At 44.7% G+C, this 14,076-nt stretch overlaps 1 protein-coding gene across 1 annotated transcript in view; it reads right to left on the reverse strand.

Annotated features, from left to right (window-relative positions):
- Nucleotides 1-3,202: 3,202 nt before the first annotated feature.
- ELAVL1 (ELAV like RNA binding protein 1) overlaps nucleotides 3,203-14,076 on the reverse strand; it is a 27,895-nt gene continuing 17,021 nt past the window's right edge. Inside the window, exons 4-5 of the mRNA XM_005870701.2 lie at nucleotides 10,919-11,144; nucleotides 3,203-8,058 (exon numbers count right to left, since the gene is read on the reverse strand). Coding sequence (XP_005870763.1) covers nucleotides 7,734-8,058; nucleotides 10,919-11,144 — 551 coding nt within the window. The 3' untranslated portion in view covers nucleotides 3,203-7,733. The remainder of the gene's footprint in view (nucleotides 8,059-10,918; nucleotides 11,145-14,076) is intronic.

The raw sequence follows: 14,076 nt of genomic DNA on the forward strand, positions 1-14,076 counted from the left end.
ATATATCCCATGTTCAAAGGCTGTTAAATCGCGTTGTTTACCCATATCTTCAGAAAAAAAATCACTTCTACTGTTGTGGTAAACAACCTGCTTCCCTATTTATAATGGGTCTGGTCCTCTAGCAACTTCAGCATGAAATTATAGCTAATTTGCCTACAAACATCAGGTGGTCATAATAATCTGGCCACTCAGAATGTGTATGTGTGTGTGTGTGTATGTTTTTATTGATTTTTTTTTTTTTTTTGAGAGGAAGGGAGAGGGAGAGAAACATCAATGGGCTGCTTCCTGCACACTCTGTACTGGAGGTTGAGCCCCCAACCTGGGCATTTGCCCTAACGGGCAACTGAACTGACGACCTTTTGGTGCATGGAACAACACTCAACCAACTGAGCCACACTGGCCAGGGCATTCTTTTTTTTTTTTTTTTTTTTACTTTTAGTATTTTTACTGATTTCAGAGAGGAAGGGAGAGGGAGATAGAAACATCAATGATGAGAGAGAATCATTGACTAGCTGCCTCCTGTACGCCCTGTACTGGGGATGGAGCCTGCCAACCCTGACCAGGAATCGAGCAGTAACCTCTTGATTCATAGGTCAATGCTCAACACTGAGCCACACTGGCCATGGCGTTCTTAACGCTTTCTGAACAAGAGGCCCTGCACATTCTGTGCCAGTTCTGCTGGCAGGTTATGAGACGCCTGCAGAGGACACTGTCCCAGGAGGTCCCAGCGGGTAGGAGCTGGCTAACTACTCAAGAGGTGGCCTCAATTGCTCTGGGGTGGTGTAAAGACCCAGGGAGAACTTGGGGTCAGCTCCGGGCCATGGCATGTACCTGCAGGCACCTGAGCCCCTTCTCATCCCTGTTTGGTCACGCCTGCAGGAACCACCACACCTCCTCTGCATCCAAACTTTCCATCACAAACTGAACCCCAAAATGTGCAGTTCAGAGGCACAAAACTAAAAGGGAGCCCAAACCCAGGATGTTCTATACCTGGGGGTAAAATCAACAGCACTAAATAGCCTGTTTTCCAGCGGACTAAGCTTTGGCATATCATTTGTAAAGTGGGTATATGAACAACAATAACAGTGACACATTCCTCATAGGGCTGACACACCTGTAATGTGAGAAAAGTACTTTGTAAAGAGCAAAGCACAGCTCACAGCTAACAGCACCTTTCCCACCACTATCTCTAGCTCCTTTAACTCTGTCCTGTTAAATCCTGACAATGCTAGCCCCTGGGACACCCTGCTGCCCCACCCCCTCCTCAGCAGTACCCACACATGGGGTAAGGGGTCTTTGGTCTGTTCCCTTGGACCCCTGTGTGGGATAAAATGTACTAACCATCGCCAGATGAGGCAGGTGGGCAAAGCAGGCCCTGACTTGGAACAGATGCTCCCTGGCTAGCTTTAGTTCTGCTGCAGGACTTCTGTGTGGCTTCCTGGAGCTGGTGGGGTGGGAAGTCCAGGCTGCCACTTGTCAGAGGATGGCAATCCCATGCCACCACTACTGTCCTGCTCGTTGGGGGCACCAGGCTAAGAGGACAAGGGATATATTCACCGTGCCCCTCCTCCCTCCACCACCCCAGTAAACACTCACATTGCAACTTGGTCCTGTTTATTACTAAACACAAACAGGTTCTCTGGGAAAACACTGGTGACTATGATTTTCTCCCTGCTCTTCCTGAAATCCTCTTAAATTGTGCTAAGAAGTTACTGAAGTTAAACCAATAAAAAAAACCTAAGGACATAGGGATGTAGATGTTAGGCCGTCAGAGCCTTGAACATGAAAACAGCCTGTGCTGGGCAGTCAGTCTGGTGGCAAGAACTCTCCTGCCTTGCACATGGGTTCGGCCTCACAGGGCTCTGAATTCTGGGTGAGAGGGAATCAGAAGCTTTCTTGGCACCAGAGCGGAGATGGGGCCAGCAAGATTTTGTTAAAACATACCCCCACTTAAGGCACCTTCTTAAACCTCTTGCTTTTCAAAGTGGGTTCCTGGAGTGTGAGCATCACCTGGGCTTGTTAGGAATGCACAATCTCAGGCTTACCCCACACCTGCTGATGGTGAATATGCTTTTAAACAGGGCCCCTGGGGAAGGATGCACTCCAGGCCAAGAAGCCCTACTCTCTGATGCACTGGAAAGGGCTGACACCCAGGTCCCTTCTCGTCAGTGCACAGTGCAGACGCCTGGAACAGTCCATCCAAGGAGCCCTGCTGGAGGCCCTGCACTGGCCTCTGGTCTGAGCATGCAGGGGACACCCTGAACCACCTCCTGCTGGAGTGTGCTCCTTCTTCCCCAGATGCCCCCCTATGGCAGACAGGGGCTGGATATTCTGAGGTATTCTCAGAAGTCATGGGACTGTTTAGCCACATCTAGAAAAGAGGAAGATGAACACAGAACTCCAAGACACACACACACACACACGAAAAATTAGAGACTTTAGAAGAGGCCCATCTGTAGGTTTCAGTGGAGCCCATGGCTGTTGGGCAGCGTGGGGGCTTGCTCCTCTCTGCTGACACCAACCTCGATTCTGATGCTTCCTGGATTCAGAACAGCTGTGGCAAGTGCAGTACCTACTTGATCTATTTTTCTTTTCTAAGAATCCTATGGGGTGAGTGTTATGGATCCCATTTCACAGATGGGGACACTGAAGCTTGGAAAGTCAGTGTCTTGCCCCCAATGCACACTGGGGAGAGGGCCAAGCCAGGATTCAAACCTAAGATCCTTGTGCTCCATCCTGCCTCTCAGTCAGAATTTGCTTTCCCGTCACCAAGGAGATTAATGTCAGGACACTTAGAATGGCCACAGGGCTCAGGAGTGAGGAGCAGACGGCAGGAAACTCTCAGGGACAACACAGAAAGCCCAAGATCATTGAACCTGGAGAAGAGGGGCCTCTGAGTCTCCGAGGGGAGGGAACTGGCTTGTGTGTTCAGGGGAGGGGGCAAAATCTGTGTAGCAGAGGGTTGTGGGAGATCTGGTCACAGAGCACATCCTGGTGCCTTTCCCTCAATACCCCAAGCTGGCTGTCCAAGGGTCCCCTACCTCCTCACATGGGTCAAGGCCATACCTGGCATATAGGGAGAGCTTGTATACAAGAGGGCAGCCCAAGTATAACTAGGAGGAAGTCACCTGCAACCCCAGCTGGCGCTTTGGCAGTGTTCACTGCTTATAAGTTACACACCATCACCCTACACCACCACATCTCAATGATCCCACTTCATTTATTACCAAAATATCACAGAATTCCAGTCATAGTTCACATACAGTGTTTAACACAAACCTGATACCTGTGGAAAGAACTAAGTATTTGGACAATCGAATGTTTGGAATCATATCCCAAACTGTTATCACTCCGTACTCCAAAAATACGCTTTGAGAGCTTTGGAAACTGAATTAAAATGTCTACACAGCTATGAACAATTGTTTAATAAAACTTTTTCATGTTTCCATTACATGTAAATATATCAATTTGGCATCTCTATAAAAACTCTGAAAATGGTGCAAAAGTTTCATTCTCTTTGAGAAAGCCATTGACAAAAAATATTCATACTTCACTAAAATTTTGAAAAATGGTCTTCTTTCAAAGCTTCTTTATTAATCTGAAATCTTCTGTATTATCAAAATCTAGGTTTGCTTTTTCCTCTTAAAACACTAAAGAACATTTATTCACAAGGATAAAAAGGGAAATAGGAAGATGGAAAACTGAGGGCTTTTTTCCCCCTTGAAAATTAATAATAATAATAATAATAATAATAATAATAACAATAAGCTAATTACATAAGCATCCTCAAAATAACACAATGGGATTCATTTTATTGTTGACTTTGGACAGCAGTGTCATACTTTATTGAAAACAAACCCATGTAAAAACAAAGTTAAAATGAAAAATGGTATCTGAAAAATAAATTATTTTATATAAAACAAATCAGTAACTTAAAACACTAATATACAAAATGTCTACTCATCTACTGTACAACAAGGGGACCGGTCAGGAAAGTCCCCCTCCCCCAGAGCAAGTCACTATAAACAGAACATTACATGGTAACGAGGTGGTCCCAACCAATGGACAAGCTTTCTCTTCTGGGGGTAGGGGGAAGTGAAATATAGTCCTCTCAAAATCACTGCTCAGACCACTGGTTAGCCTAACATAGGTCCTGGTGGTGACTTACAAGTAAATTTTCTTTTTTTAAAAACAACCAAGCAGAAAACTGAACTATGTCACCAAAAGGTTGTGGGAAAATATACAATACAATCATTAGAAGTCAGAGGCAAATCAAAAGGTTTAGAACCTTGAACCCCGCTGAAGATCTGGGATTCAAGTTCTACTGCTATTGTAAGAAAGGGTCAATTATCAATGCCACTCAACACAAAGCACTTGCAACCTTAGTTGGTGGCTGGCCTGGAAATCTGATGAATGGGAGGGAAGTAGGTGCCTTAGGTCTTGGGAAGATGGGAAGAATTTCTGGTGGAGGACTGGGGTAGGGGTTGGGGGTGGGGCAGCTTATTCTTATTCTTTTTTATCCAACACAGGAAGGCTGCAATAAGTAGAGAGAAAAAAATCAGGCTGCATCAGATGTAAAATGGAACAGCTAGCTGGGTGAAGCTAACTTTGATTTTCAAGCCCAACAGTGGACTCAGGTCAGTCAATGGCCCTAGAATGGCCCTAGTTTGGAGGCCAACCAGAATAAGTTATTGCCAATAACTTTCATAGGATTCTTCTACTTATCTGATCCAGTAGGGACCGCTCAGTTGCCAGCTCAGAGGCACCAACTCCTGCAGCAGCCTGTGCAGAGGTTTCTAGCATTAACACCAAGTGCAGACTCTCCAAGGTTAAGTCAGCTGCCTTTGGCAAGGGAAAAACTCACCTTCTGAACAAAGATGACAGACCAACCCAGCCCTACCTGCTGGTAAGAGGCATAGTCGCGCAGAAGATCATGGCCTAGCATATTCCACTGAAAAGCTCCAGAAGCCAAGGGTTAAAAATAAGAGAACTCAACTGGAACCAGGTCCACAAGTTGGGAGCTGTTTAGCAAACAATTGTTAGGGTAGTTACACAGGACAAAAGAGAATTCAACCAAGGCTTCTTTGGTCATTTATGTACCAAACCAAACTTGTGATAAATTAACTTTATCTACTCTTATTTTTTCCATCAAAATTCCCAAATAAGATCACTCATTTTGCAAAATACAAATATAAATAAAAATGTAAATTTTGAAAAATGGTTTCTTTTGGATTGTGACTTTTAAAAAATAAATCTTCCTTTTGCAAACAAGCCTAGAGATGTAATGAACTTTATAGACACAGGGCCAGCATCTGGTACCTGGATGGGAGTGACAATTGCTTTTCAGGAGGAATATGTCAAAAACAGAATCGTTCCACACACCTGTACATCAAAACTCCCAAAGAAACACATTGGGGTTTTTAGTTAGAAGGCTATTCAAAGAGTGGTGAGGTGACCATGTAACAGAATTTTAATGACCTGAGAAACTCAACTTTCAAAGGCTCATATGTACTCTACATCTCCTCTTCATCTGACCTAACATCAGAACAATCAATCTGTTTCAAATAAAAGGGAGGGGAGGAAAGAAGTTGCGGTGCTGGGTGCGAGCCCACCATCATCTCGTTTGCATTTTATATTATCCTTGTAATAAAATGAGCACGAGTGAGGGCTGACAGGAATGTGTGTCAATGAGATTTAAGGGTTGGTTTTAGAATTGGGAATCTTATCTCTGAGGAAATGTTGGCCCAAGGTTGCACCACCTGAAAGGCTTATTTTTCCAGAAAAACATGCCAGTCCCAGGGTGAAGAGCACTCTGGGGCAACAGAGCGGGGACAATCTCTATGTTTGGGGTTTTAGGAGGCACGCAAGCTGGCTTTGACTTAGGATCTGGGAAATTCTGCTGGAGGGAGGAGGCCCTCCATGGCAATTTATGAGACAAGGCCTCAAGGTATGAACTTGGCCTTGTATGGGAAAAGAACATGGCAACATCTTAAATTTGGGAGAATAATGCAAGCAGCTGGTAGCCCCTCACGGAAGTATGAGAGTAATAGCCTCAAAATTTTTTCATGGGCTTCTCAGAACACTGATCTTTTTTTGGAGAAGGCTGTGCCTATCGGCCTTTCCCCTCCCCCACGTAAATAAATAGACTAATAGATAAATAATGCTGCAATTCCATGATCTCAATAACTAAAAAACAGCCTATTATTACGTTTAGTCTTGTGTCAAAGTTAAAAACTGCTGGTACTAAGTTATTCTGTTTTTTATTCTCACTGTACACTAGATATTTATAAAAATCGGATCATGCTCCTTAAGAATTGCCCGGAGATCTAGTCCTGGCTACTTCGCAGGCCCTGTCAGATTCTCCCTACTGGCTCCCCATTTTAAAAACACACCATCTGTGACTGCACATTCCTATACGACAGATTTGTAAATGCTTTGTCTTGAGGCAAGTATTTGTTCCTTAAGCTCTTATATATCCTCCCTGAATGCTGGGCCGTCTGTATCTTGCCTAGCCAAAAAGAAAGAAAAGGTAAAATAAAAAACAAAACAAAATTTGAGCAAAACAAAATCAAATTTAATGGTCTTAAATGCAAAAGTAAAAACAAACAAAAAACACAAAAAAGCAAAAGAAAATTAACAGAACAACCCAAAATGTCAAAGCAATAATGAAGAGAACTTTTTTGAGGGTTAATCTTTAAAACTACAAATCAAAGGTTTTCTTTTTTTCGTTGTTAATAGATAATTGGCAAGAAGTAAGTACTTTCCTGCTGAGTGTTCATATGAAAGCAAAGTTTCAAAACAAAATCAGACTAAAGTAGAAAAAGTCTAGCACTCACAAGGGATATGAGAAATATAATGCTCAAATGTTCATGTTATTAAAAATAGAGCTATCTTATGCATTCGAGCTATGTTAAATGCTTTTGGAAACTGGAGAAATGGCTGTGAACAACAATATCTGATGTGTGGGGCACCGTGCATGCAATGTGTGGACAGGAACTCAGAATGTCAGAGTAGCTACACATCTTCAGGAGTGCCTGGGGCTTAGATCTGATTCAGGAATATATGGAGTTTCCCTGAAACTCTTTGGTCCGTTCCCATTGACGTCTGGGCTTAGAAAACATTGTGTTCTCCTTTAGAGGGCCTGACCCAGCTTGTGGCCCTGTCCCCAGTGGTGGCCCTCGGCCACTGTCAGGACTACTTGGCAGAACCCAGGACTGAGTGACCAGAAGGTGGCAATGGGACCTGCTTGGGGAAGCAATTTCATGTCAACCAAAGCAGAAACTGCTTAAAATGTTGAAGCAGTTGAGAAAACGCACACTCAGCATCTGTCTAACATCTTTAGTTTAAAAACGAAAATTAAAAGGTCATTTTTTTTTAATCCAGTTTGTGGAGACACCGAATGAAGTTGGTGTTAGACAGTCTTAGAAGTTAAAGCATGCTTCAGTTTCACCACCATCCCGAGGGACTGGTTAGTCAATGCAGTCTACTTAGATTTCTGTTTAATATATATTTTAAAGGAAATAACTTAAGAAACTTAAAGTTGGTCTAACATTGTGGGATTTCAAACATTTGAACATGTTGGTTGCATCTCAGAGTATAAAAACCTTTTCACTTCTCATTTAGACTAAGACAAACACTTGTGAAAATTGGCGCAAAATGAGTTGTACACTAACAAAAAAGTTTCAACTTCTTCACTCTGAATTATCTATTCCGTACAAAAAAGCATGAGTGAGTTATTTGTGGGACTTGTTGGTTTTGAAGGAAACCTGTAAGATTTTGTCCCCCAGGCGGTAGCCGTTCAGACTTGCTATGGCCATCGCGGCTTCTTCATAGTTTGTCATGGTCACAAAACCAAAGCCTTTGCACTTGTTGGTGTTGAAGTCGCGAATCACTTTCACATTGGTGACTGCGCCAAAGGGGCCAAACATCTGCCAGAGGATTCCCTCATCGGCATCTTGACCAAGGTTGTAGATGAAGATGCACCAGCCTGAAGACGCGTTTCCTGGGACATTGACACCAGAAAGCCCACTCATGTGATCTACACCCATAGGGGAGAACCTAGCAAACAGAGAGCACAGCATTTAGGTCAAGGTCAAGGTCAGTGTTGGCCAGCATGCCAACACTATTGGGGGAACAGGCGGGATTGGCTCAGGCCCTTCCCTCTCCCATCAGCCAGGGGTGGAGTTCTCAAGGCTGCCACACCCCACCAGTCACAAGCAAGATTTTTTTTTTTTAACTGAGAGGAATTCAATATGGTGGCAGAGGAAGGGAGTCGACCCTGAGACACTTGTTGCCTGTGGAAGTTCAGAGCCTCAACTGATTTCACTCAGAATGATGGTCTGTTAGTGGCTGACCAACCACTTCCTCCACACTTCCCACTGTGTGTGTGTGGTTCCTGTTCGCCATTTCTGTGCTTCTCACATTTTAAATGATGGAAGCCTCTCCACATCCTCTTAGGTGCTCTTACACCCTCAAATTGCCCTGGAGCAAACGCTTTCCTCATACTGCATGTATGTCTTTTGGGGAGGCCTGTACTTTTTTCTTCTTTTTCTAAATTTTGTACCTTCCCCGGTCATGACCTGCCATCTCTAAGGGTTCATAACCAAGCGGTGTCCAGGTTACACATGCTCCGGTGAAGGGCCACTGCCGGCACAAGGGAACTCCTTCCCAAAGCTCTGGGTAACCTTCCATTGCTGGCTCATAACATCCCAAAAGGGCCAGAGGCCATACTGCAGGGTCACTGAACTGTACCAAAAATGTGGAACATTTTGATGTAATTAAAAGTGACACTTTTAATTACATCAAAACTAAGCCTTCTACCAATGTGTAGCCATTGCAATAAGGATTAAGGGAGATAATAAAGTTGTTACTGAAGCCATGTGGCCCTCTAGATGGTTCACAAATTAAAAAGTCATGGTTTCAGGTCAATTTAAAAAGATCTGACTGTGATACAATATCCGTGAAGCCACACCATGCAAATGGAGAAGTATTATATCTCCAAAATAAAATCGGGCTTCGAGCTGTGGGGCTGACAGAGAGGTAGGTGGGTGCCTTCAAGGGGCCATTAAACAAATTCACTTTCTTGACAGACATGACCCCAGGCAGGGTGACCAGCCCCCGAGGTATAGGCCACTGATCCAAGGATTGTATTCAACACAGGTATGGAAGAATCCAGACACATTATTGGCCATGGCTTTGACTTCTCAAGAATAATTTTAAACAGCCTACATCAGAACACCTGAGTTGGTTACATGACTTGTGGCTTGTCAGTGATCTTGAGTCTGTTGGGATGACAGTGAGACCACAACAGCATTGAAATGGGGGTGAGAAAAGGCACCCAGCTGGTTCTCAATGAGAACTGGAAAGGGATTCCCACTTTTAAAAGGACCCCTTAAAAGGACCTATTTTTCTCCAAGTTTTATAGGTACCTAATATGGACATGACTTATTATAGTTAACCTTCTTATGTAGCTATTATACTACAAATAATCTGAAGAAATACTTTATTGCCTTTTATTGACATAATTCTGATTCTTATAAATTATTGTTAAGGTTTTTCTCCTGCCAATTGGAGCTGATTTCTTTCATCCTGACAGTCAGGAAACCCACCCCTAACTCCTTTCTCTTATGGCACAAAAGGAGAGCTGACCCTCCTTTCCCCAATGTGGTAACAACAGAGGCACTTTCTTCTCTTCCGGGTCTTTCTCTTATTCTTATCTTAGTCTGCCTTCTGGTGGTAAATCTTTCCTCCTGTCTCTCCCACTCACTACTTCCTTCCATCTTTTTGCTTTGTTCCTCTGGCCGTCATGTTCCTTTCCCTGCCTAACCAGCCGTTTGGCTCCTCTGGTCTCCACTTTCTTTTCTACTCCTTGTTGCTGTGAGCAAGGCCCCCTTCTCCTCCTCCAGCCGTCCCTGGTTTTCCAGTTACCATAACTCAATGAACACTGCCATCCACTCATCCTGATCAGTAGTGAGGTGATCTATGTTATCTGACTTCCACACTGGATTTACTTCCATACTTGCTTCTGTCTGAAGGCACTTCCCCTGCCTTTGTCTAGTAACTAGGAGAGCCAGCTTTAGAACCTGACATGGTTGAGAACTTTGGACAGGGCTTTTCAACAGAAGGCATACAGTATTTAGATATCAAAATAACTCCACAGGTATGTGAGAAAGGGTTGCCTTAGGCCTGATGACCAAATGTCTAAAACCTGTTTAAAAACTCAGGAAGGAGAACAGCTCTCACTGAACATACCTACAGCTGCATCCTTTTCTTACGGAGTTGAATGATGCATATTTTTAGAGTATTTTCTTTTTTTTTAAAAAAAATTGAATTTATTGGGGTGACATTGGTTCACAAAACCATACAGGTTTCAAGTGTACAACTCAATAAAAGATCATCTACACACTGCATCCATGCGCCCATCGTCCTCAAGCAATGTCTCTTTCCTTCCTCATTTCCCCCTCGTTGCCCACCTACACCTAGCTCCCACCCCCCTTTCCCTCTGGCTATTACCACACAATTGTCTGTGTCTATGTGTTATATATACATGGTTTTTTTTGGAATGATCTTTTAAACTCACAGCTATACTCTCATCTCTCTAGAAACTATATGCTTGAGTGCTATCACCCGCTCTCTCAGTACCTGGTTGGAACTGGCATCATCTTTTTTATTCTAATTAAAGACAACACTCAATTGGAAAGAGATGGCTTTCATACAGACACTTTTATAATGGAGGTGGGACATGGAGACATGAAATGATTCTGAGTACAACCTTCTGATGTGAGCAGCCTGGCATGCCCAGTGCTTCCCACTGTGTGTGGTTACCAAGCCAGTGAGGCTCTAACAGCCTTCAAAGCACTGCCAGCCATGGTGGGAAGAGACTGGGTAGGTAGATGAGAGCACTGCCCTCCTGACCCACCTGAATCTCTGTGCCTGGTGATGCACGGGGCCTCCAAACCGTCTAGCTGGCGAGTGGTACAGCTGGGAGAGCAGCGCCACATTTTTGTTCTGGTTGGGATTGGCTGCGAACTTCACTGTAATGGGTTCAGAGGAACCTGGGGGTTTATGACCATTGAAACTGGTAATTGCCTCTTCTGCTTCCGACCGTTTGTCAAACCGGATAAACGCAACCCCTCTGGACAAACCTTTTTAACAAACCAACAAAAATGGAGTTAGGGGGAAAAAATGCAAGGATTTTTTAAAACTGAAAAACAAAAATCAAGCAAGTCAGTCTACTGCGCTTCAAATTGGATGCTTACTTAATGAGATAGACAAAAATTAAACCTAAATATGCTCAAGCCACCTGGGTCAAGGTTTCATTATTCTGTGTGAAGTGAATTTGGAAACGCTAAACATGTTTAAATTAAGAATAAAGGGACAACACAGCCGGAGTGGCTCAGTTGGTTGAGCATGGTCCTGTGCACAGCGATGTTGCCGGTTCAATTCCTGGTGAGAACACATACCTGGGTTGCGAGTTCGAGCCCTCATCAAAATATATATGGAAAGCAGCTGATCGATGTCCCTCCCTCGCTCCCTCCTTCTCTTTCCTCCTCCCTTCCTCTTTCTAAGCATGTCCTTGGGTGAGGATAAAAAAAAGAAAAAAGAATGAAGGGACATTTATAATCCAATTAAAAATAGTTCTATGATTATCTAAAAAAAAAAAAGAATGAATTAAAAAAACCCAACAATGACTAATAAAATATTAAGGTTTCAGACTTTCTTCTGAGTTACTCAGTGCCAAAAGATATTTTGGTGACAGACAGCCACATTAGAAGCAATCACACCCCCTACCTCCCATCACTATTTTGACACCAGGTACCCACTGTGGTGTGGGTGCTGGATGGGCTGGGGAGGGAAGGCAACCGATTGGCAGGGCTAGGTCTGAGAATTCTCCCTGGGCTCTGGACCGCCCCCCTCCCCACCCCCCTGCCCATGCCTGCCCTATCCTCCCAGTGTGCCTGAGGAGCAGTGGTGCCTCTGAGGGCCTATAGCGAATAAGGAGCAACCTGGCCTCATAGCCCGGACAGGCTTTTGCAGCCTGCTGCCTTTCTAGTGGGCCCAACAGAATCCCTGGTTACTAGGTGCCCAGCTCAGCCTTCTCCTTCATCACTGAAGGGCATGGAGTCCCAGTAACTAAACCTCACCCTAACAGCACTTTCCTGCTGCCATCAGCTCATTCACTACTTGAAAGTCCTGGGATCTCCTGTGGGCCCCAATCTGCCCTCAGAATCAAGTGATGCCACTCACTCTTTCCCCCTAAACTGACCAGGCACACACAACAGTGCTGACAGTACCCCATAGACCGCCTGGTAGGTTAAGAGACCCTGCCTTAGGCCTACTCCATACCTGGTCTTGTTCCCAGGAGCCCCTCATCTCTCCCTGCATGGGATGGGCCAGGGACCCTGTCGTGGCCTCCATCTGCCTCGAGGTGGGTACCTTCTCTTGCTACCTAGACTGAGGCACCTGTAGGTAAGCTGAGTCCCTCAACAGAGCAGGAACGAGATACAGGACCAGGCTGCCTGAGATCTAAGGCCCAACTGCTATAGGCAGTGTCTGGTCAGTTGGCATGAGTGTGAGACCTGAGCAAACCAGACAGCAGAGGGTTCAGCTGCCCCCAAACCCTGTCCATCCACATTCTGGGTCTGGGGGGATGATGAGGAGATCTTGGCCCTTGAAGAACTCAAGGAATGGGGTGGGGCTGGGGCGAGGGAATTTGGAGTCACAGAAGAGTCTGGCTCCTTCTCCTGAGAAGAAACAGGGTGTCAAAAACAAAACAAAAACACACACAGTGAAGGTTCAAGTGTAGTGGAGAGGTGACAGCAAGGGCCAGTCTGAGGGTGACATTGCTGGGCTGGTGTAACTGGTGGGATGGCTGTGGTCAATAGCCCACTCTCATATTGCCTGCCATTCATAGGGCCACCAGCTAACTGAACACACCAGATGTCCCCCCATTCAGCTCCCATGTTCCAGTACCTTTCCTTACCATTTCCCACAGGGTCCCTCCTACCAACTGCCTCCCCCATGGTGGGCATGGGGCATGAGTCTCCCTGGCTGGTCCTGAGGCCCTGGAGGGGCATAGAGAGACTCAGGCACATCAGATGACAAGTGTCACTGCAAGGCATGGTTGACACCTCTCTGTGTCTGGAATCCCATGTTGAGGCCTGACTTGGATGTGATACTGTGGGCCCCACTGAAGCACACAATGAATAGTCAGGGACCCTCAGGCCAAGGATTCTTTGTTTACAACTGTAACATATTGTGGACAACCCATGCTGGGTCTTAAAGCACACAACACTCCAACTAGGAAGCTCCCTGTCCCAGCTTCCCCCTTCCCCCAGCACAGTGCCCTGGGATATCATACAGAAGCTCCTAGCGGCCTGAAGGCTGCCCCCACGTTGGCTTCATGACTCTTTAAAATTCACACAGCCAGAGACACTCACTGAATTAGTGAGATCAGACCTAGTGATCACATGTATGCCCCAGAAAATTCTAGAACCTGAGCTTATTTTTTTATTTCAGTTCAAAAGAACACCTGAAAGTATTGTTTTTATTCACTCTTAAAAGGCATGAATAATAGCTTAGACAGATGGAAACCTGAACAAAATCTAACTTTAGATAAATAATGCTGAGCTGGCAGGCTCCTATAGGAAGCTGCTTTCTGGGAGATGGTTTTATTCTATTTATAAAGACCTTAAGATCAAGCAGAGAGAGTGTGTATGCAAGTGGGATTTCCCTGTTTGATTTTGTAAAATGACTTTCAAATGAAAACTTCCCAATGCAATGAACAAAACCCGAGAAAGAAAATGTTATTTAGTGCAAGAAAACGTTAATTCACTAATGTGATAAATCTACCCTTTAATGTGATAAATCTACACTAGAGGGAAAAAATAGAGCTATCTTCAAACAAATTCCCTCTAGTGTTTTTTATTTTATGTAGTAGAGGCCTGGTGCACGATATTCATGCACAGTGTGTGTGTGTGTGTGTGTGTGTGTGTGTGTGCGCGCGTGTGTGTGTGTCCCTCAGCCCAGCCTACACCCTCTCCAATCTGGGATCCCTCTCACAATCCAGGACTACTG

The sequence above is a fragment of the Myotis brandtii genome, unplaced genomic scaffold (assembly GCF_000412655.1).
Source record: "Myotis brandtii unplaced genomic scaffold, ASM41265v1 scaffold321, whole genome shotgun sequence".
NCBI classification, from domain to species: domain Eukaryota; kingdom Metazoa; phylum Chordata; class Mammalia; order Chiroptera; family Vespertilionidae; genus Myotis; species Myotis brandtii.